The sequence below is a fragment of the Brachyistius frenatus genome, unplaced genomic scaffold (genome assembly GCF_029030835.1).
Source record: "Brachyistius frenatus isolate BFR_SWC_R1_liver_20210118 unplaced genomic scaffold, ASM2903083v1 Contig_14, whole genome shotgun sequence".
NCBI classification, from domain to species: domain Eukaryota; kingdom Metazoa; phylum Chordata; class Actinopteri; family Embiotocidae; genus Brachyistius; species Brachyistius frenatus.
This window is the reverse complement of record NW_027210613.1, coordinates 250555-274451: the sequence shown is the minus strand read 5'-3', so window position 1 is coordinate 274451 and position 23897 is coordinate 250555. Positions and strand designations below refer to the sequence as shown.

At 42.1% G+C, this 23897-nt stretch overlaps 1 protein-coding gene across 1 annotated transcript; it reads left to right on the top strand.

The window, feature by feature from the left end:
- Positions 1 to 807: 807 nt before the first annotated feature.
- sall3a (spalt-like transcription factor 3a) lies at positions 808 to 16183 on the top strand. The gene is made up of 4 exons (XM_069693045.1): positions 808 to 1609; positions 10248 to 13391; positions 13671 to 14008; positions 14519 to 16183. Exons 1-4 carry the CDS (start codon positions 1528 to 1530, stop codon positions 14948 to 14950), a joined length of 3996 nt encoding a protein of 1331 aa, XP_069549146.1. The 5' UTR covers positions 808 to 1527; the 3' UTR covers positions 14951 to 16183.
- Positions 16184 to 23897: the final 7714 nt, after the last annotated feature.

The following is a 23897-nucleotide window of genomic DNA, read 5'->3' as shown; positions in this document are numbered from 1 at the left end:
CAAATCTAGGTGTTCACAGCGGAGTCTGAGGACGATCCACTGAACAATAACGTGGTGGTACATCCTAGTGGTGACTGAAAGCAATGGGCTGAACCCCTGCTTGGGGGTTGACTCACACACAGCTCAGTCCCCCACACACACAGAGCCATGCCCAGCAACGAAAGACCGACGCTGCTCGTGGGCTGCCAGAAGATAACTTCAAAGTTGGCTTCGATGTGAGCCCGCGAACCGACCGACGGGGAAGACACCGAGCGAAGCTTTCGTTTGGAAAACAAGCGCTGTTGTCGGGTTTGGTCACCGAAATATCAAGAAAAGCCACTTTTGGAGAGCGCACCGAGGCGAGGGCGCAACTGGGAGCTTAACACGGCGAGAGGAGGAGGAGTACGAGGGGAACTTCATCCTGATCACAAACACTGACGCGACTTCTCTTTGCCGGACAAATTAGTTTTTGATCACACTGACATCGTTGTTGGTACTTCAGAGGAGGACTGTTGCTAGTCGTGGCGCCGCTCTCTCGGAAGACGCGCGTCAAAGTTTGGAAAGCGAAGCTGCGCCATTTGAAAAGAAAAAACGGTAACAGTTTATTGCTATTGTCAATAACTTAACTCGTCCTGTCCACTTTCCCGCTGCAGATACCCGGGTATTAAATCAAATAACAGCTACTTTACCGGAAAGATGCCCACCAGGAGAAAACTTTAACGCATTGAAACACCTCAGGGACCTTAAACGACGCTTTGAGTCCAGTTCAGAAGGTGCTGCGTATTCAGCCTCTGCACACACACACACACACACACACACACACACACACACACACACACACACACACACACACACACACACACACACACACACACACACACAAAAGAAGTTACCGGGAGAGAAAGTGCGAGAACTGAGCCAATATCTCAAAATAGTCTTTAGAAGAAGACACTTTCTGAAGTTCGGTGAAAGTGGGATCATAAAGGTCAGAGTGATGAAGATGAGAGACATTTCGTGAAGAAACGCGCTGGTGAATCTTAGCACTTGTGAGTCAGTGCGCTTCGTGAAAGGAGGAGGGGGACAGGAGACTGGCGTTCCCCGTTGAAGACCCCCCCTGTGAACTGGGCATAACAAGAGATTTGGTGTGTTGTGTTGTGTTGTTGGGGGAGGCTGGATAGTAAAGAGAAAAGAGAGGATAAAGTCTGAGAGTGAAGCGGCTAATTGCTTAGTCCGTCCCTCATTACCATATCCAATGCGCGTTCGCTGGACTCCAGCCAATCCTCCCCACCTTCACACGGTGCCATTAATCGCGAGGCATTATTCACTATCATAATTATTATACCGACATGCGCAATCCAACGCACAGCACCAGCAGCGGCAGCAGCAACACTGGCTAATTTCACATTTTGGCCCCCCTCTCTCCGCTACCAGACTGTTTGCGAACTTTTTGTGTGTTGATTCATTCCGCTCGTCGCTGATGTATCTGCAAAACGCAGACACATCTCGGAGCGCAAACGCAGCAGCATCGCCAGCACTGACGCCAGCAGCATGTCCCGACGCAAGCAAGCCAAGCCCCAGCACCTCAAGTCGGACGAGGATCCCGCACTAGCCGGTGTGATTTCCGAGCACGGTGAGTGGATTTGATCAGCTCAGGTCGCTTATCCAGATCTCTCTTCAAACAGACAACTTCCCCCTCACAACCCTGCTGTTCACTACTTCACTCTGCTTTAGACGCGTTTTCACCCGTTTCTCTAAATTTGAACATACATTAGATTAATTTGTATTATTGCTTGGTTTGCCGATAGGATTTATTTCTTAAATATAGCTGCAGAAAATTGTAAGAAATCCATTGTTATACATTTAATAAGTTAAACATCTCTCCCCAATCGACAGAGAAGTGTACGATTCTCGATAAAGAAGTTCTGTGTTTGTTTTATTCCAAAAACTCTCTTTAACCTGCATCTCGTCCAGGCTGCATCATATGATCGGCTGCTGGCTGACAGATGACTTCCAGGATTAATAGAACAAATTCATATCATATTTTACAACACTTGCAGCCTTTACTTTATGTGTTGGAGGCCTTTTTGCAAAGGCCTGTTTTGAATTAAAACTGATTTCAGACTTTTTATGCGTCAAATATCGGAGCTGTGTTTTTTAATACTGTTTTCAGTCTTTTCCAGTTGATTTTATAGATGCATGCGCGCACATCAAAAATATCTCCAGCGATGTACAAACACACACATTTATAAATTGGGGAATATTTCACATTTTCCACTCAAGCTGTTAAAATAAAATTAAAAAAATCCGCAGATACAGTAAATCCTGAACTATATATAAATAATATATATTTAATAAATGGGAAACGGTTGATTTTTTATTTATTTTTTGATTTTTCTTTTTGATTTTACAATCGGTGTCTTTTGTCCCTGAGCGCCTGTCTGGCACTGCAAGGAGCAAAATGCGGAATCTGTTGCAGGTCGAAGCCTTGTTTTGTTATGGAAATGTTTTTGTTTACCCCCCTCACATAAATTTAGCACACTTGATTTGTTCCCTTTTGCTCACAATGTCGACAAGATCGGCTGACAGAGCTCATCCTGACCATGTGGGGGGAAGAAAAAGGAAGATTATTTATCCTGTAGCCTGAACTCATATTTTTGCGCAACAAAATCATCATCATAGAGCTGAAGTTATGTTTAAAGCAAGGTGAAGTGCTGGAGGAATTAGAGGAATAACATGACAACTGGATGGATTTTATTTAACTTATTTTGAAGTGCAGAAATCCTCTTCATATGTTTGATAAACAATTTTTAAATGTGATTTTAATATGGGCCTAATAAATATAAAAAAAAAAATCCAATCTGATATATATATATATATATATAGAGAGAGAGAGAGAGAGAGAAGGATGAGACATTGATTAATTGGTTTATTTATTTTGTATTATTTTACCAAACCTGAATAATAACACTACGCTTTACTTTGAAAATCATACATTTCTCACTACTCCAGCTGTTTTCCTTTTTATTTATCTTTGCTAAACGCAGACAGATGTATTTTGTTTTGGGTATCCATGAAGCTCAGTGCTCTCCACAAATCCTTGCTATTATTTATACCTTTCTATGTTAGCTCGTGTTGGCCAACACACACACCTAGTCACACACGCACGCACACACACACACACACACACACACACACACACACACACACACACACACACACACACACACACGCACACACACACACACACACACACACACACACACATTTTCTAGGGCTTCTTTAGAATAGAAATGCGTGATGTAATCTCATGGGAGCAGCTCTCTTTGCATGGGGAAATGTTGGTGTTAGAGGAGGGAAATCACTGACGACTCTCTTTTGTCTGATTTACTCTTTTGGATTTATTTGTAATTTATGGGCCCTTCACTGACACAAACATTGTCAGTGTTTCGGCATTTGAGATAACCCTTCTCAGATTTTGGTCAGAGATACGAAACATACATCAGGTTGCTCTCCTGTTGGATTGTGGAATGAAAAGCAAATCTTCTTCTCTTTCTGTAAAATCTGATCTTGATTGATTTGCATTTGGATTTAAAATTATAATCACGATTTATAAAACAGAAATGTTTTCAACCAAAAGAAGAAACGAGCGTCAAATATTTTAAAAACCTGTAAAAAAAACACGCACCTTTCTTCACTTTAAAATAAAACAAAAAAACACACACAGACTGTGTTATGGGCAACATACTGTATACTGTCACTGCCATTGTGCTTAAGACTGGAAGTGGCCGAGGAATGTTCTTGCCTTGCTGGATCACTATAGTGGTTCGCTTGTTTTTAGGACAGACGTCGCAGTGAAACAATCCCAAGCCTTTGGCCGAGCACAGCGAGCCCATACACACTTAAATAAACCTAATAATACCATGTCTCATCCAAAGCTACCTTACACGGCCAGCTACAAATGTCAGATTGTCAGTGTATCATTGCAGCATGGTCAGATTCTCCGCTCCCCGTCGCTGTGGTACAGCTTGTGACGAACACTATTGATCGGTGACAAATCACTGCATATAATGTCGAAAGAAATTCAAAAGTTCCAATCGTCAGCCGTGGCTCCATTTAGACTTAAAATCCATACTTGTTGGGCGAGTGATGAAGAGAAAGTCGAGCATGTTCAAATAGTGCTCAAGGACACACTTTGTGTCGTGAAAATCATCAACAAACGAGACAGATGAGGGAGCTTGGATATAAACTTCACCGTGTGTGTTCACCCCTCCCCCCCCCAAAAAAAAATAGATAAAATCTTTGATTTGATCTGATCTATTTTTTTAAATATGTTTTTCTTTTTTTTTTTTCCCTGAGCTTAGTGGTGCCTCTTTAATACACTGCATCCCCGAAAACATGAAAAACTCAAATCAAGTGCCAGCAAGCGCTTGTCTGGCAGATCATCTCCCCCTCAGGCCTTCGGACACTTGCCCCCTGGGGGCATAGGGGGTTGTGTGTTCGTGTGTCTGTGTGTGGTAGGATACGGATGGGGTGGGGGGGGGGTGGGGGGGGGGGTGAGGAAGGGGGGTGGGGCTCTGCTTAGGAGTGCTTTTATAAAGCTTGCTGACTTAACCTTTGTCTCGCCCCGGCCAGCGCCGCTAGATGTCAAGCTCCTTGCACAATTAGAACATGTGTGCCGCTGACCTTGGCAGCAGCTTACTCGTGTCCTAGAAAGTGTGAGCAGCGACGGGCTTTTCACCACACCGACACTTCCTCCGCATCCTGTGTCTTTGAAGTTGTGCATGTAGAGTTGTGAGCTGGCTGTGCACAATCACACTGAGAAGTGGTGGAATTTTCCTCAGTCGTCAGCGGACATGCACAGGATCATTTCAAACAAGAAAAATATATTTCTCCAGGATTATTGCTCCGTAAATATTATATCAAACATCTCAGGAGAACACAGTCACAGGCCATATTCACATTTTTAGGAGTCGAATCTTCTCAAACAGAGTTCAAATGTTCAGACAGGACCTTTTCCTCTCTGTTCAATGTTTGACTAAAGGGACACGTGTAGTTATGAGGTGCAAAAAATATATAATATAGTGAGAAAATCCCTGCTGACAGTGACAACACGGTTGTTGTCCACTTCCCCTGCAGTGCCTTTGCCTTTTGTTTTAATCCCCCTCTCACCATTGGGTGCAGGCCTGTGGACCACCCACATAGTTGTGCCAGAGATGTCTTCAAGAGGGCACTCAAATATGGCTGTGTCTTAATTACTACTCAGCACTGAAAATACACACACACACATACCTGATTGAGAGGAAGAACTAGACAGGTGAGGGAATCACCGTTTAACATGAGGAAAGACAGCAGGTTTGGAGGAAGCTAACAGGTCGTCAGCTGATGAGGTGAATTTTGTCATAAATGGGTTTTGTTTTGATGTTTTCCTTTGGTTTGTTTGGATGATTTAAGAGCCAATTTGTTGAGAGAGTGTAGGGTCATGGGGGAGCATGTGTCTGACGATGATGGTGTTTTTTTTGTGGGTATAAAAGTTGTTTTTTGTGCGATTTTGGAAAAGTAAAACGCGATAGAAAAGGAGCTAAAACAAAGATTTATTAAATATGTCTTTTGCCTGCAGCGGATGGACACCCATTAGCTCCTGACGCCTCCTCCTCATCTCGAGTTCTTTTGTAGATCCAGAGACAGAGAGCCATCTTGACGGGTGACACAGTCATCTGGACAGAGTACCGTCATTGAATACTGTATCGCAAATGCTTACACAAACAAATCGTTAATGTTTTGGCTGCTCCACATCTGCAGGCAATGACAAAGGCCTCTCTGTTAGTACGGATATGACTGTACCACTCTGCAGTAGGGCTGACCAGGCCGATGACACACACACACACACACACACACACACACACACACTCACACTCACACACTCACACACTCACAGAGCCGTACTCGACGCTCGAGCCTCTGCAGGTCCGAGGGATCATTCGAGGAGATGCTTAGTGGGAGTAGCCACAGAGAGATTACTGTCAAGGGACTGCAAATATCATTCATTTGAAGGAGCTGCTGGTTTAAAAATGCATGTAAATAATAGTGTGCAAATAATTGGAATTAATGCAACGCTCATTGTGACAGATTCAGTATTTTTTAAATGGAAAGTATCGCTTCACAATATTAAGTAAAATCAAATTTTTCACCTTCTGCTGCAGATAATTTCAACATTAAAAAGAAGCAGATTACACACAATATCTCAGTTTTAATAGTTGTCTGTCAAAAAACTTTAAAAAAACAGAAAACTTCAATGTTTAAAAGAATAATTTTGCTGCGAAGATTAGAGTTGTGGTGGAATTTCAAAAAGAGCAATGGAAAAACGTAATTAGGACAGGAATTACAACATTGTTGGACCCAGCAGGCCTTTTTTTTTTCTCTTTTTTTTTTTTACCCTCGCCTCCCAACTTGAGCAGGACCTACAGTGATCCATCTCTCTTCAAGGATCCTAAAGTCTCTTCAGATACTTGAGAGCTATGCATTTTAAAGGTGGAGGAGGAGGGGTGGCTGTAGGAGCACTGTAAGAGTGCTGCTCTTACTGTTTTGGGTTTATGTAAATTAAATGTAACTTTTACATTGTTTGACGAAGCTGCTAATGGATTAAATTACAACACCCAATTTTATAATGAGATACCAATACCTTAACATAGTGTCATTGTCTGTGTGTGTATTCGCTTCGTGAATCTGGAAATTGTTAAGAATGGGAGAATTAGTACTTGCCCAAATGCTTCGGTCAATGCCCAGCTCTGTGGCTTTCACAGAATCAGTGGAAAGCATGAATACCTCATCTGATATAATATGTCAGATTAGCGGTTTCAGTTAGCATGCCAAAGATTGCTGAGCAAGATAGCGGACACACAGATTCAATGTCTACAATCCCCCTATTGACTGCGATCAGCTTAATATTTGCATCTGAGTAAATGAAGACTTTTAAAGGAATGAAAAACGGATTGGATTTTGTTTTCATCCCTTCCTTTCTCATGCTATAGGAAAATCAATACCCCCCTCACACACACACACACACACACACACACACACACACACACACACACACACACACACACACACACACACACACACACACACACACACACACACACACACACACATATATGTACAAATACACACATGCACCCTTTCACTGTCTTGCAAACACAAAACAACCACAAAATGTCATCTTGACAGAAAACACAATGGTAGTACATTCTGATGGTGACTGAAGACACACGTTTTTTCAAAATTATAAGCATAAACAGTGTTTTAATATTTTCACTGAGGGTATACAAATATTTAGGTTGTATTAGTGTATTTAATACCGAATAATTGGAGCAATGTTCAAACTGACAGAAACAACAGCAAATTCCTGCATCTCACTTATTTTCTTAGTTATTTTCAAATTGCAGTGATTTTTAGTGAGTCAAAGTATTTTGAGCTTTTGAGGGTGTTGAGATCAATTTTGAAAAATTCATCATGATATCCTTTGGATGTTCCAACAATAAATGCTGCAAAGAAATAAAAATGTCAGACAGGAAAGATATTTTCAAATGAGGAATTTTTAAATACACAAATATAAATTAGAAGCAGGAAAAAGGGGGAAAAGCAGCAATCATTTATTTTTTTATTTTTGAAAACGTATAGTGTAAATTTTAAAAGGCAGGCCTGTGCAGAAAATACTTCTACACATGCCAGATTCTCCAGTTCCAGCAAAGAGTGTGTTTATGTGTGTGTATCTTTTAGGTGTTGATCCCTATACATATACACGTATTCTGTGTATGTTCTTTGTCTGACTGAGAAAATGTGTCAGTGTGTGTGTGTGTGTGTGTGTGTGTGTGTGTGTGTGAGGTCAGAGGCATACAAAGGCCCCTGCTTGTAATTGTATGAATGAATAAAAGAGATTGACAGTAATACCATTCTAATAACTAATCAGCTCAACACAATGCCTACTCATTTGCGTTGACCTTTCAACCCTCAATTATGGAAATGAGTCCTGCTGTCCGCTGCTGGCCTAAGGAGCTTTTTAGCCTGCTGTCACGTGGCGCTGAGGTTTCCAGTCACTGGCTCCTTCTCCCTTGTTGATTTTTTTTTGTTTGTTTGTATTTTAGCTTAAATCAATAATATATTTTTTTTCTCTCAAAGGAATTTTTAAAGGACTTTTTATACTAGATAAATGCCAGAATAAAAATGTGCTTCGTATCTGTAAATTTTATTTTCCTTTCATTGCTCAGGCAGATTTTTAATTTTTAATTTTACCTGCAAACATACGTGATTAAGTAAAATAATATCGGCCTCTGTCAGCTCTAGCCCCCAGTGAGCATGAGAACACGAAGCCTGTCCAAAACCATTCTGTTTATAATTAATTAAGTCACAGACACCAGACCATGATAGCGCATGCCCCCTTTGGCCACAAATTATAGGAGGAGTGATGAATTTCTTTACTAATGAGTCACTGTAATTGGCACAAATGCTTCATGTCTGCTTCGCCATGGCTCGCCTCGCTTCATTTTAACCTTTGAAATTAGCGTAAGCACAGTATGAATCTCATGATTACTCACTTACAAAGCGCAGAAGGACTTTGAATGTCAGGCAAACATGTGCTGAATGTAACGTACAGCCTTTCCTGGTGGTTTTCAGAGGCCACTCATACTGGAATTACTTTATCTTTTTAAGTCAAAACTCAGGCCGGTTAAGCCTTTTGGGTGTGATGCACTCTCATGATTTGGGCAAAGAATTGTCATAGGTGAAAACAGAATTGCTTCATTGAGACATGCTTTTTGTGCCTTCAGTTTTATAGTCATATACACACAAATAATCATCGACCCATATTTAACTTTTTCATTCGTTTATAGCACCCTTGAAAAAAAAATCAGCAAAGAGCTCCACCTTCTTTTAAAGCCTTTTTAGACTGACCATCTTTTCATGAAATGCATCATTTTTATTTGCAATAAATGCCTGTGAAATTGTCCAAACATTTCTATCGTGTGAAGTGTGTATAAAATGGTTTAATTTGTGGATAAATAGTTAGATTAGCAGGGTCTTTGAGTGTAAACTGAACAGGACACTGAAGTAAAATACGTGCTTCCATGCCTTGGCGGTGATTGAGTACACTTCCTACTAGTAATGAAAGGGACATATATACATTGACAACACAGATGCAGAAACACTCATTTGCAAACACACACACACACACACACACACACACACACACTCTAGAACTATACTTAAAACAGAAAAAATAAACTTACAAGGGAGGCCATTTTTACATGGTTTTGATCAGGTGTGAATTTAGCCCATGTTCAGAGTTTGTGCTGGTTTGTTTGACTCTTGATGGTTGCATGTGGAAGAGGAAGTGGCTTCCTACAACTGTGATTAAACATGTGTAACTAATCAGAGACTTTGCTGCCATGGCACTAGCATGTAATTTGTTGAGTCTTATGTCAGAGAGCACGAGAGAGGGAGAGAAAGAAAGACGGAGAGAGAAAGAGAAAGAGCATTTCTCTACCGAAAGTGAATGTTTTGGATTTTGAACATTTCAAAAAGTATTTCAAAGTGGGAACACTTTTAAATTATAGATATTGCTACACATTTTAAATTGTCCAGTTTATATTCACTGCTATTCACTGTGTAGCCGGTATATAAATACTGTAGATTCAACAAATCTATGCACTTACTTTTGACTATAAATTCTTCCTGCCATCATAAAAGTTCAATACAGAGTCCCTTGTGTAGCCTCTGGGCTAAAATGTTACCTTTGCAATGCTAAATGAAAAGGCCTGGGCATTTGAAATTCAGGTGGAAATGACTGAGCTTGATAGCAGAGGGGAATCCTAATGGGGCCATCAAAGTCCTGATTTGTACCCAACAGATGAGGCAGCTGTGAATTGTATGAAATATTGGAAATCAATAGGTTCTATGGAATTTCATTAAGCGGCAGTATCCACAATTGATAGGCCCTCATAATTTGATGGATTGCACAAAGAAAATTATTAGCTGGTTCTACGGAGAGGGTGCGAATGCACAAATCTGGGTCTTGAGAATTGGTGAACTCGGGCAATTTGTTCAGAGTAAAAAAATAAAAAGCATATTGATTTTGGTTATGTTAAAAGAGAGAAAAAAATCAAAGGTTAAATCTTTGCAGCACTGCACTGCAAAATATGTGTGGATTCTTTATTGATTATTTATTCATTAATTCTTCTTTCTTTCTTCCCCCCCCCCCCCCACTCCCCCCGCAGCCCGAGGTGAAGTGCTGGAGGATGCCGACAGTGGGAACGAGAGCCGCAGCGGCAGTGAGGAGACCCATGTATGTGAGAAGTGTTGTGCTGAGTTCTTCAAGTGGTCAGACTTCTGTGAACATTTAAATAGCTGCACCAAGAACCCCCTGGTGCTCATAGTGAATGACAATGAGGACACGCCTAACCCCACCCAGGATTACCCTTCAGAGCCCTCCCCTGCACCAAGCTGCCCGAGTGAGCAGGATGACAGCGAGGACCCCAGGGAGGGCAACCACAGTCCTGCTGGTGAGGGGGACGACGGCCCAGAGACAGCAACTTTAAATGGGGTCAATGTCCTGGAAAAGGAGGACGAGCAGATGGAGCTGGAGCTTTCTCCTGAAAAAAATGTGGATCCTGAAGAGAGAGATGTGACATCCCCTGAGCCAGATGGCTCCCTACCTCAGCTCAATGATGTTGTTCCCTCTGCTATCGCAAGCTACGCCATGCCAAGCACCAATGTTACCTTGGAGACCCTGCATGGCACCCGGGTTGCAGTTGCCCAGTTTTCACAGAGTGTAAGAGCAGCAGCGGGCAGTGGGGTTTCCACCATGGCTATTCCCATGATCCTCGACCAGCTGATGGCCCTCCAGCAGCAGCAGATTCATCAGCTGCAGCTAATAGAACAAATACGTAGTCAGGTGGCTCTCATGAACAGACAGTCTGCCCCACAGCCTGCTCTCAACCACCATCACAGCAACGCTGCCGGAAACCAGGGGCCTGTATCCTCCTGTGTCCCTCCTGTTGCAAGTCAGCTTCAGCTACATAACTTCATCACTCCCCCTGTCCATCAGCTGCCTGTCAGGTTGCCGGCCACTCTCAATAGTCAAGGACCTTCAACTCTGACCTCAGCAATAGAAGGGCCTCTCTGTCAAACACCACAAAGTGTTAGTCAGCAGTCTATCACTTCAATTCCGAACACATCCTCAAATAATTCAGTGTTTCCCCCACCAAGTGGTATTGGATTGTCATCTCTACTTCCCACCTGCTCGTCCTCAGTCACAAACATTAGCACCAGTAGTAGTGTAACAGGAGGTGGGGGTATCAGCAGCAGCTCAGCTCTTCCCAGGAACTCCACCACCCCTCCCTCACTCAGTCATAGCAGCATCCTGAGTTCTGCCTCCAGTCTACCGCTGATACCTCACAGCTCATCGAGCAGCGTTATCTTCCCCAATCCACTGGCCAGCATAGCAGCCACAGCCAATGCGCTCGACCCCCTCTCTGCTCTAATGAAGCACCGCAAGGGGAAGCCCCCAAATGTGTCTGTGTTTGACACCAAGCCCAGTTCAGAGGACCCCTTTTTCAAGCATAAGTGCCGGTTCTGTGCCAAGGTGTTTGGCAGTGACAGTGCCCTACAAATCCACCTGCGTTCCCACACTGGAGAGAGGCCCTTTAAATGCAACATATGTGGCAACCGCTTCTCCACCAAAGGGAATCTGAAAGTCCACTTCCAGAGGCACAAAGAGAAATACCCACATATTCAGATGAACCCTTACCCTGTGCCAGAGTACCTGGACAATGTGCCCACAAGCTCAGGCATCCCATATGGCATGTCGCTGCCCCCAGAAAAACCTGTAACCACGTGGCTAGACAGTAAACCTGTCCTTCCCACTGTCCCCACCTCTGTCGGGCTCCAGCTGCCTCCGACGCTCCCCAGTATGATGGGAGGTTTTGGCGAGTCTCCAAGCCTCACTCCACTCAACGGGTCTCCTCAGAGGCCATCCCCACCTTCGAGCGAGTGTGCATCTTTGTCCCCAAATATCATCACTGACTCTGGCATGACTACTACTTCGCCCTCTCCTAAACCCAGCCTAGGGAGTGACGCACCTCCTCTCCTGAAGCCCGAAGGTATTCTCTTGCCCCCAAGCTGTTCTACTCGGCCAGGAGAGAACACAACCACCACACCTACAGTAACTAAAGTGCTTCTTTCCACTACTGTCACCTCCACAACATCGTCCAGCAATGGCCAGGTCACTGAACCCATCAGTAGCCCCAACTCGGTTTCGAATTCCCATCCTGTCCTTCCCATGCTATCAGACCAGTTTAAGGCCAAGTTTCCCTTTGGAGGCCTCCTAGACTCTATGCAAACCTCAGAGACATCAAAGTTACAGCAGCTCGTCGAGAACATTGACAAGAAGATGACCGATCCCAACCAGTGTGTTATCTGTCATCGTGTTCTGAGCTGCCAGAGTGCTCTGAAGATGCACTACCGCATCCACACTGGCGAGAGGCCATTCAAATGCAAAATATGTGGGCGGGCATTCACCACCAAGGGAAACCTGAAAACACACTTCGGAGTCCATAGGTCTAAACCCCCGCTACGGGTCCAGCACTCCTGCCCGATCTGCCAGAAGAAGTTCACCAATGCCGTAGTGCTGCAACAGCACATTCGTATGCACATGGGAGGGCAGATCCCCAACACTCCTGTCCCTGAAAGCCTGCAGGAGATGGAAACCGACCTCTCCTTTGATGAGAAGAGCTTAGATGCGATGAGCAATTATGATGATGACTTTCTGGATGAAATGGAGCAGGCTATGGACGATGACATTGACCTAAAAGAAGGAGAAGTGGATCCATCTAAACCTTATTCACCTGGGAGCTCCCCACCACCTTCCATCATCTCCAGCATTGCTGCAATGGAGAACCAGATGAAGATGATCGACTCTACTGCCAACATGACTCGTTCATTTGGTCAGAGGCCTGCACAGAACGGCGGCAGCTTTGGAAGGGAGAATGATTGCTTTACCACCGATTCCCTGTCTGCAGTGGGGGATATTGAAGGTCAAAGCTTGGGGAGCCCCGCTTTGTCCGAATCCTCTGGCTCTATGCAGCATTTGTCCCCAGTTCACAACCATTCTGAAAGCCAGCGATCCAAGTCCCCAGCTACACTCAACAATAATAACAACAGCAGTGCCATGACAGCAGAGGAGGGCCACGAGAACAATATAGCTGGGTTGACAAAAGTGAAGTCGGAAAAATCAGAGACCCCATCTCCGCTTTCGGCGACTGAAGGTACCGGGGCCCTTGACCTGACTGCCACTCAACCTGGCAGGCACTTCATCAAGGAGGAGAGCCACTTCAACATGCTGTTTCTAAATAGAGATCGAGGTGTGTATGTGCAAAATCAACAAAAACATAATTTCATGTGTAGTTAAATGGTGATAACCAGAGAATGAGTAAATGTAGGTGAAAACATAATGCAGCTGAATTACCAAATAAACATAAAAGGCCCATCAGCCTCGTAAATGCAATAATGATTTGTATGTTCTAAAATCTGACTAATTCAAGAAGCTATATTGCAGTTACGAGACTCCCAGTTAGAAAAGTTACTGTGTGTAATTTGAATGTATCAGTCTTATAGTATTAATTTAATCTCTTCTTCCTAAGGGCTGAGCACTCAGAATTTGGCCAGCACTGCCTCAAACATGATCAAAATGGAAATGAATGGACATGGCAAGTCAGTGTCCCTGAACGACAACTCGCACCTGCCCGTGGGCATTCAGGTTCCGGCTGCAGCGCCGACGACCACCATGAGTCCCAGCATCAACCCCATGTTGGCTCCCCCGCCTCCACGCCGTACACCTAAGCAGCACAACTGCCACTCGTGTGGGAAGAATTTTTCCTCAGCCAGTGCTCTGCAAATCCACGAGCGCACACACACTGGGGAGAAACCTTTCGCCTGCTCTATTTGTGGAAGGGCTTTCACCACAAAGGGCAATCTGAAGGTATGATCCAGCTTCAATTTGGACTTTACTTTGCACGGGTCATTCTGGGTGTATGGACACATACCACTAAATATAAAACACTCAAGGATCAGATTTGAAGAACTGCATGTCCCTCTTCTTGAAACCACTGTACCGTCCGTCCTGATTGTTTGCTCAATAAAGCAAAAGCTGTGCATTTATACCACCAGTATACATTTGAAATCAGTGAATACACAATTAATTACAACTGATGTGCCACAAATTTTCAAATCTAGTGATTTGAATGTCTTAGCAGAGGCTAAAATGTAGCTGATACCTTATTAGTTCTGTGAAGTCGGCCTATTCCAAATCTCTTCTACTTTAAAACCTTTATGCACTACAAAATAATTCCAAAAATGTATGCTTGTTTGTTTTCACATTCAGTTTTGGACTCTTTCCTTTTATTCCAGCTCATACAATTTTTGTTTGCTTGTATTTTAGGACTTGCTCGTGAAGTCTCTCATTCTCTCTCTGTTTTGTTGCTAATTTTAGGTTCACATGGGAACACACATGTGGAACAATGCTCCAGCCCGAAGGGGTCGGCGACTGTCTGTGGAGAATCCCATGGCCCTGCTGGGCGGGGATGCCATGAAGTTCAGCGAGATGTTTCAGAAGGATCTGGCGGCTCGGGCCATGAACGTTGACCCGGGTTTCTGGAACCAGTACGCAGCCGCCATCACCAACGGCCTGGCCATGAAGAACAACGAGATCTCAGTGATTCAGAATGGAGGCATCACCCAGCTGCCTGTCAGCCTCGGCGGAGCAGGAATCACTTCGTTGGGTGCCATGCCTGGAGGAATGGACCGTGTTCACCCCGGCAGCAGCCCTCCCATGACGGGTATGGAGAAGGCAAGTCTGGAGGTTACGGCCAGTCGTCCCTTCTCCAGATTTATGGAGGAGAACAAAGAGATTGGAATCAATTAAAGATACTTTTCTGTATTATTCCAAGGTAGGCGTTTGGCAAAGACTAAGAGTCTGACAATGAGGAAAGAAACTTCTGATCCAGTCTGAACTCATGCGTACTATATTATGTACAGATTCAATATTTTTTGTTTGGTTTTGGAAATATAGTATTTAGTATTGATTAGAAGTCTTTGCCTTTCACCCATTCCCTCCTCACTTGATATTTCGCCTATACGAAGAATACTTTGTCTCTTGTTTGAGAATATGTCGTCTTGCAAGATTTGCATGGTACTTATTGTTTTTTCTCAGTATGTTTGACTGCTTTCATGAATTCCTTTGAAAACCAGGATCCTGCCTCAGTTATGATGGGCAAGCGTCTTATCTGGACAGGACTAAAACACAAAAGGACAGAGTTTTGTTTAAAGACAGTCTAACCTTTGTCCGGCAACCTTGTTTACGGTTGCTCTTTTAAATATAAAGGGCCGAAAGACTGAAGAAAAGACTGAAGTATAGTGTTTCTGTGCTCGCCTGATATTTTACTTTCTCATGAACTAGAAAACTTGAAAAAAAAATAATGTTTGAACTATTTTAATCTTTACATTTAGTCTCCCAGCATTGTCTTATAATATTGTCCTGTGTCTTTAGTATTTATGATATTGACAAAAAAAGCGGGTATACAAAAATATATTTAATGGCCCAAGCATTTTATTGATCCTTTTTTTTTTCTAAACTGCAGGCTTCACTGATGAATATCTCTTTCAATAAAGACAATATGTCCTTTGAGTTGAACAACAAAGCAAAATGGTAGGTTTTATTTGGATATCTGTTGAGACTATGTGTATCTCATTACATTGTAAAGAGGCTAGAGATATCCGAAGCTGCTATGACCACAACCCTGCTTTTAACCTTTGTAAAAAGAAAAAAGAAGTGATCCTTTTGAAGAAATATCTATGTATAGAAATACAGACAAATCTAAAACAGGTATGCATATTTTGTATCACATAAAAATAGACATCATGAGTTGAGAATATTTGTCATGTTTGTGAATGCACTTTTTAAAAACAAGACGTTTTGTCTGTGAGTTACCGTTAACCTTTTGACTGAGCTATCTATCACGTGCTGTTTTCATTGTTTTCAGCATACCACTCCTACAATTGGCAGAGTCAGTTCTCTGTTATTGCATCTGTGCTACTCGTCAGAGTGCAAACTCATCACTCAATCAAAACCTTCTTAAATAATAAAAAAAAGAAAACAGCTGTGTGTGTTTGAATGGTCTCTTTGACAGCATCACATTTCCCTTTTTCTGTCACTTTTATTTGTATAAATAAAAATGTTAATACCAGAGACATATTCAAATCATTTAAAGATCTTTTTCTTTTTTATTCCCTAAATTTCTCCAAAAGTTTATTTTCCTTGTGTATTTTTAGAAAAAATACTTTGAGAAGAACAGATCAAGCAGAGGCATCTGCTTTTGTTGTGTGAGCCAACAGTGTGTTCGTGATATTGGAAACATCAGTTAAATATAATTGAACATTTTAATCAACTTGCTTTTTGAATCGGGCAAAATTGTAGCCATTTTATTTCTAGAAAAAAAAATGGTCTTCTCTTTTGGAACACATTGGTTTTTAAACTCAGTTTCCAGATGTTGTATTCAGGTAAATCATAAAAAATAATTTCATTTCATGCATTTGCTTTTTCGTTGGCATTGAATCAAATAATAATTTAAAAAAAAGCTAATATTTATTTTGTTTATTGCATGTGTATGTGTGTGATCTGTACAGAAAAGAAAAAGACCCACAGAATTACAGTTGATGGCATGTCACCCTTCCCTTACATCGTGGAGATCCACTATTCTGTACATGACTTAAAGAAAATGAAAATAGTACAACCAAAACAATTGTATATAAATAACATATACTACAATTTGTACAATGACAATATATAATTTAGCAATTATTTTTTTTTTTTTTTTTTTTTTAGGTCAATTGTTTTTCTAATATCAAGAAGGGGTTCTTCCAGGTCAAATATGTAGGGGTTGAATCTATAAAAATCTGAAACAATTTTGTATATTTGTGGAGTAGAGATTCATCTTAAGCAGGATTTTTATATCAAAATATTACAAATAATTAATGACTACATGGTGTTCAGCTGAGCCCATGTGAAATCCATGATTAAACACTTTGACATAATCACAATAACTGTTGTGTAACACAATGGAAAATCAGGGAGTCACATGTTAATATGCACACACAATGTTTGCACATGTCCAGCAGTGGGCCAAGGCATTTCACCTCATAACTAAAATACCTTCCTGTGGCCGAGTGGCAGTGGGAGATAGAGCTGTGTCCGAGTAGTGGCGTATACTGTGTGGGACTCAGTGAAGTCATTTTGTGTTTGTGTGTGTGTATATGTGTGTGGTAAAGCCATGGTGGGCTCGTCCCAGCATTCAGCCCTTCTGGTGCAGGACACTTGACACATGGTCCACATGTGTGCGAACACACACGCACACAGCTTCACACTCCCCCACAAATACCCATGTTCTCACTTTCTCCAACATAAAAAATACAATTTTACCAAATACTCTTAAAGATGGAGGAGGAAAAATGCCCCTGCTGTGAACAACGTGCAGCCACATCAGGTGCAAGATGAAAGTTAAAGCTAATCACTGAGAACAAAGGACCTTTTAAATGCTTATCTGGCAACTGGACTGGCAGATGGGACTAAACCTTCATCTTGAATTCCTCACCAGTTGAAGTAGATTGTTGTGGCTTTAAAAATCCTTGCCTTATCAGTCTCTCAGAACAAGACAGATGATTATTTAGGGCAAAATTAAAACAAATTTAAAGATGTGATTTCAAAAACCCATTATGTTCAAGCAACCAGGCAATTGTTTAAATTAATACTTGCAAAGTTTTACTAAGGTATTTCACATGATAATTATATCTGAAAACCCATACACAGCTAAAATCTTATAATAAATATCAAGAGAGACATGTATTTACAGTGTAAAAATAACCTGTATGAGTCCTATTACAAGGACAACCGGGACATTACCCACTGCAGCTAAGCAATGGCTGGTCTGTCCAAGTCCATCTCACTTCAGCTTTCACCACTGAGCCATAACTGTTTGTTTTTGTGTTATTTTTCTCCTCCGCTTTCACGCACATATTACTTGTGATGTTGACGGATGTGAGTTAAGTCTGCCCTCGGGAGCTCTTTGGGCCTGACTCAGTAACGCATGCTGCCGTTTGTGAACCCATTGTTTGACATCGCACTGTCAGCTGATGGCGCAGGCTGAGTCAGTGGAATTGTCCCGTAATGAAGAAATTTCATACTGACTGTTTTTCTCGGCGAAGGCACTCATTTTGCTCATATTTGAGTGGAAACAAAATACATTCCATGCATGCTTGCACTCATGCGCTCACATTTAGCAAATTATTTTGCAGACTGCCAGTATACATGTATGTGAAGACTGTTGTTTGGGGCTCTAAATGGTGATTCTTCTCAAATTCAGAATATAATTCAATAAGCTGCTGCTCACAGAAAAGCTCCTGTGAAGGAGAGCTGTTTCACCCTGTGATGACGGCCTCCCTGCTCAACATGGGGTTAAATGAGGTTGTAAACCATGACAATGGAGGAATGTTATTCCCATAACAAAACATGTTACCCAGATTTTTTTGTTGCAGTTGCATTCATTTTTCCATTAAGCAATACAATGCAATGGAATGTGCAACATCTGACAAGCAGTTTTATTTTACTGTTAAAAACAGACTGTTTATGAGAAACCAAGGGAATGCAGACAAGGCGTTATGTGAGGTGTGTCCATTTAAAAGGATTTTAACAAGTATAATCTTCGAGTGGGTTACAAGGCTAATTATCTAAGTAAACATGATATGCCTTTCCATTTCTCTGCCATTTTCTCCTCTTTTCATGAAACGTGGCAGCTCTCTCCTTTGTGCAGCACACCCAGCAAATTGCTTGGCCTTTTTTTGTTGTTGTTGTTTTATCTGCACTTGACTCGTGTTTGCGTGCTACCTGTTTGAAGTGAATATGTGTGACATTTGGGCATGGCACAGTGTGAACAGACAGGCCATCATTGGGACGGGGCTGTCGGCTGTTTGTTTAATGCCCTGCCTACTGTGAAAGTCTCCCTGAAACAGGCGCAGTAAATATCCCCATTGATCCAGAGGCAGGGGGCCCTACGATGATGTAGTGGCGAAGAGCCACGGGAGTAAATCTAACCGACAGTAATCCAATCCCATTCTCAAGGCTCTGGGATCTGAGATAGGTGCTTTAAATCCAAAAGTGTGCCTTTTTGCACAATTTCTCCACCTTTGTCGGTGCTGCTTCTCTTGTTGTTTTTTTTCTACTTCCATGTCTCAGCTCTCGAGTCAATCCATAGCTTGCTGAGGCGCTTCGCTAGCTATCCTATATATATTTGTTTAAATTCCAAGTCCTATTAATGATGCCGCAAATTCAGCCTCATGCTCATTCCACTGTCAAATTCACTCCCACTCTTCTCCCACTTTTGCTTGTCTAAAAGCATCCACCTGAAGTACAAACTCCAAAGTTAAGAGAGTGTGAAAGGTGTGTGTGTGTGTGTGTGTGTGTGTGTGTGTGTGTGTGTGTGTGTGTGTGTGTGTGTGTGTGTGTGTGTGTGTGTGTGTGTGTGTGTGTGTGTGTGTGTGTGTGTGTGTGTGTGTGTGTGCGTGCGTGTGTGACAACACTCCTCAGGTAATCAGTGTTTTTTGTGGATGGTAGAGGGATACACTGGAAAATCTGAAACCCCATTAGGCTGGAATTTCCCTTTGATGGCCAAAAGCTGCCTACCTAGCGCTTGACTGGTTGCTTGGCTGCTCCGACAAGTGTTAGTTTTCATGCAGGCTCTCAAGATGACAAAGTTACGCACTCCAGATCCCCTGGAACAGGATTGTGTGGTTGCAATTCAGATTCTATCCTGTATGGATTGTTAAGAGTTGCTGAAGCGCGGTACACTTTAGCCTGCTGGAGCATTTGAAACATTAACAGTTTGGTACAGTGAGCGATCAACAATTCACCATAGAGATGCTTGTGGTTACCAGTTCACATCCAAGTTGTTTTTTAATGCACTCTGCTGCATGCAATAATAACTCCATGTAACACCACTAACCACAGAGTGCAAGAAGGCAAAAGGATTCAGAAAGTAAGAAAGACATTATGATTCATTTAAGTCAAAAATATTCCATTTGAAACTGTTGCGATGACAGTTTTGACATCCATGCACACAGTAGATGTAAGTACAAGTCTTACAGCGTGTATTTCCGCAAAACCTTTAGCTGCTGCGTGTCTTGTGGAAGGAACCTGAGCAGTGAAAGTTGCCTTGACTTTTGTCCACTTCTCATAACACTTTTAAATTGATACACTCTGTACTAACAAAGCGGCACTGTATAGCCATCTCTGAAAGTCTAACTGGCAGGTCAGGTGCAGGTTGAAGGACACTCCTCTCACGGTTTATACTGTGCAGTGAGGTGCTTAAAGAAAGCACAGACAAGAGGTGCGAGCGAAGGTGGGGGGGTTTTGGAAAATCAATGAAGTCGTGGAACGTAGTGGTGGTCCACCTGAAAGGGAACACGTCATCAATTAAACAAACTTGGCGAACAGGGCCAATTCATCAGAGTGCGGTGTGGATCAGCTATTGGGTTCAGCTTCGACGTGACAAATGCCGGACCTCCTCTGTGTGCCCAAGGTTGCCGATCGATAGAGATCATCATTGTGATGTGGCCTTTTATCTCACAACCTGCTCCCTCAAGCCTTATATTATTCCCAACACAGAGATCTCAAAGGAGGAGGAGGGGTGAGAAGGGCACGCGCCTGATTGTATCTTTTATTCTCAGAACGTCGAGGCATTATTTGTTCAAACAGTTTTCATGGCTTCTGATGACCAGCTGTGTCCTCGAGCAGGAAAGTTTTGAGGGATTTTGTTTGGTTTTGTACCTGCTCTTGCACTTTGCTCCGTCTTGGCATTGTTCCTTGCTAGATGAGTATCACTCTGGTTAACATGTCATTGCTCGCTGAGGAATTGAATCCTCTCAACACAAGCCTGCTCCCCCTCAGCGGCACTTATTCAAATGTGTCAAATCCAGCTGAGAGGAAAGCCTCCTGGGTTGCTATTGATCTGTGCCATTATGGAATTCCATGCCAATAAACTGTCATGACTTACTGTAACAATCCAATGATTAGGCTCCACTTCAGTCATGTGACCAAGAAGAGCTTCCTCATTATCAGAGGCCATTATGAGAAAATGGAATTTTGCAATTGAGTTATGCAATGATAAACATTGACTTATTTCTGCTTTAATCGTCTGGTTTAACTGTGTTATTGGTGTATGGAGCCTATAGAGTAGCCAGTAATTGTAGTGTTGTTAAAGGCATCATGATCCACTCTTTGAAATGTACCCCCCTTTTTCCATTGTGAAGCCATATCAGACATATAACAACTTTGATGTAATGTTTGATTTGGGAAGTATTTCTTCTTAAAACAGAACATGGTGGTAAAGATCTAGCTATACAGGCGTCCTATAGGCTATGCTCAAATACACATGTAATAGTTTACCCAGAATTTCCAGTAACTTTTTCCAGATCACACAAATGTAAAGTGATGGTAAGTGCACAACTGACAACCCTGCTTGTAAAAAACAGCCCTGTTGCTGACAGAGTGGCTCGCTTTCAAAAGCTGAAACTGACATAAAATGTTTTTTCTATCTGGCAATTTTCTCAGTCCGACTAATTACAATGAAGATGTAGACAGGAAGCAACACGGACACAAGGGAAATGTTGAAAAGTGACTGTATATAAAAATGGACATCGTATCTTGGTCTGAAAAGAGCTAATGCACAAGTTCTTAAAATGAAATACCACTGAGGACCACTAGGGGCTGGCTCCAAAAACCTCATTGGAGTCCAACAGACTCCAATTCAAACAATACATTTTGCCCTCATGAATATTATGTCAATTTTTTTTTCACAAATCATGATGGTGTTATTTGATAAATAAATACAAATAATAATAATAATAATTCCATAATTATTAGGCTTTGGTTTTGGGGCATGTTTGGATTGACTGACATGCCTGCAGTTAGGTTTCTGGTATAGGTGGGAATGCAAAGTGTCCTCAGGTTCTCAGCCAGATCCACACCTCCCGAGCTTTCCAAAATATGGTCACTTCAGGCTCGAAAAAATAAACATGATGACAGCCAAAATGCCAGACTTGGGACTTCAAAACGGCAGCTCACAAACCAATGAATGGCTTCCAATGGAACTTGAGAAATTAAGCACTTTCATCCTACATGAGATACTGCACAAGACACTGTGTTACAGGATTACGGTTATGAACAGCCATGTACGGTTGTTCTGGAGAAAAAAAATGTAAATAACAATGTGAACATGCCATTAGTATGTAAGCAAATTTTGGACAAAATCTAGTCGCATTCTCAGTCTATGTGTACTCATTGCCTATGTATCTTACAGTCTAACTTTGATAAATCTGTTCAGTTCCTTTCAAGTGCTGAAACATTACACCTGGGCTGTGGTGTAAAATATGCATAACACTATCAGTTACATGCTTCTAGCCTGCTCCAGCTGGGAGAAAATGAGGATATTACAACTCACTCTGTGTTTCAGCAGCCAGCCCCAGTTTCCCAACACTGATTTGAACCAGTCTCTGCTATCTGCTGTTCATTAGATGAGATTGCAGCCACCAGTAGTAGCTGCAGGAATGAATAAAGGCAAGGCTTACAAAACCAGCTCCAGCAGTAGCACTTGACAAGTATAGCAGGGAGAGCCCTTGTTCTGTTCCTACTGAAATGAAATACCAATTTGTATCTTAAACATGGAGCTGCAGGTTTAGCAGAATGTTTTACTTTATATTTTTCAGTTTTGAAACTGGTGACCCTTTCCTGTTGTAATTGTATAATTGTGTTTAAATGTTTAAAAAAAAAATGGGATAGAATAGCTTTACAGGAGAACGAATGACACAGAGCCCTGGAATTGAACAGCTCCTTGAAGTACATGAGCATTAAGATATAAGAAACCCATCAGCCGATCCTGCAACACCATCTTGACTCATCCTGTTTTTGATGCAGCCTGATTGTGAGCAGCAGTTGCTGATGTATGGAATTTGAAGAGTTCGGAGTTGTCACTGTCAGTGATTGACATGATGAGAGGATCAATGTAAAAGCCTTGCTGCCAAGCAATAATCCATCCAAACTGATCACGCTTAAAATTGCCTGGGGGTATTGATTACACGTGCAGGCCCAGAAAACACAGTAAGCACTGCAATAATAATCAGGTTGGCTAAGGAGGCAGATTCCCCCCCCCCATGTTTTCTCTTTTGTAATTTTCTTTTCATCTCATATACAGCAAATACAGTCTACATACATGCTGACACTTTACCATGGTGCCTGTTATGTAATTATGAGCACATAGTAGCAGCGGTATGAACATAATGCATTGATGTAAAGAAGCTATATGTTTACAAAAACGACAAAACAAAAAGCCAAGTGCAAAACATCCTGTTCCACCAAGATTTTATACTAATTTACAAACCCTAGCAGAATTAAATGCAAGTACTTTAGTGTCAAACATTCAAATATTGTGTTGCAGAGATTACTGTAGTTTACATGTTACCCAGGTGCACCCAGCCTGTCCTGTCTAATACTACTTTGTAGGCTATCTCAAGGGGCAATAGCAAGTCACTGTCACATTCAGTCTGCCCTCAGTTCATAGATGGTATATAAAAAGGGACCTAGCTTCTGGGTCTGATAAGTGAAGCCAATACGGAAATGTTTTAAAGTGCAATATCACAGAGGACCGCTGGGCGATAGCTCCAAAAATCCTCTGTTTCCATAGACTCCCATTCAACTTCTCTCGTTTTTGAATTTTTTTTCCATAGGTCATTTTGTTGTCATTGGCTAAATTTACTCCTTCTGATCA

Coding starts and splice junctions, on each gene's coding strand:
- sall3a (XM_069693045.1), top strand. CDS start 1,528: ATGTCCCGACGCAAGCAAGCCAAGCCCCAGCACCTCAAGTCGGACGAG. Junction 13,392..13,670: donor GTTTCTAAATAGAGATCGAG/GTGTGTATGTGC, acceptor CTTCTTCCTAAG/GGCTGAGCACTCAGAATTTG. Junction 14,009..14,518: donor CCACAAAGGGCAATCTGAAG/GTATGATCCAGC, acceptor TGCTAATTTTAG/GTTCACATGGGAACACACAT.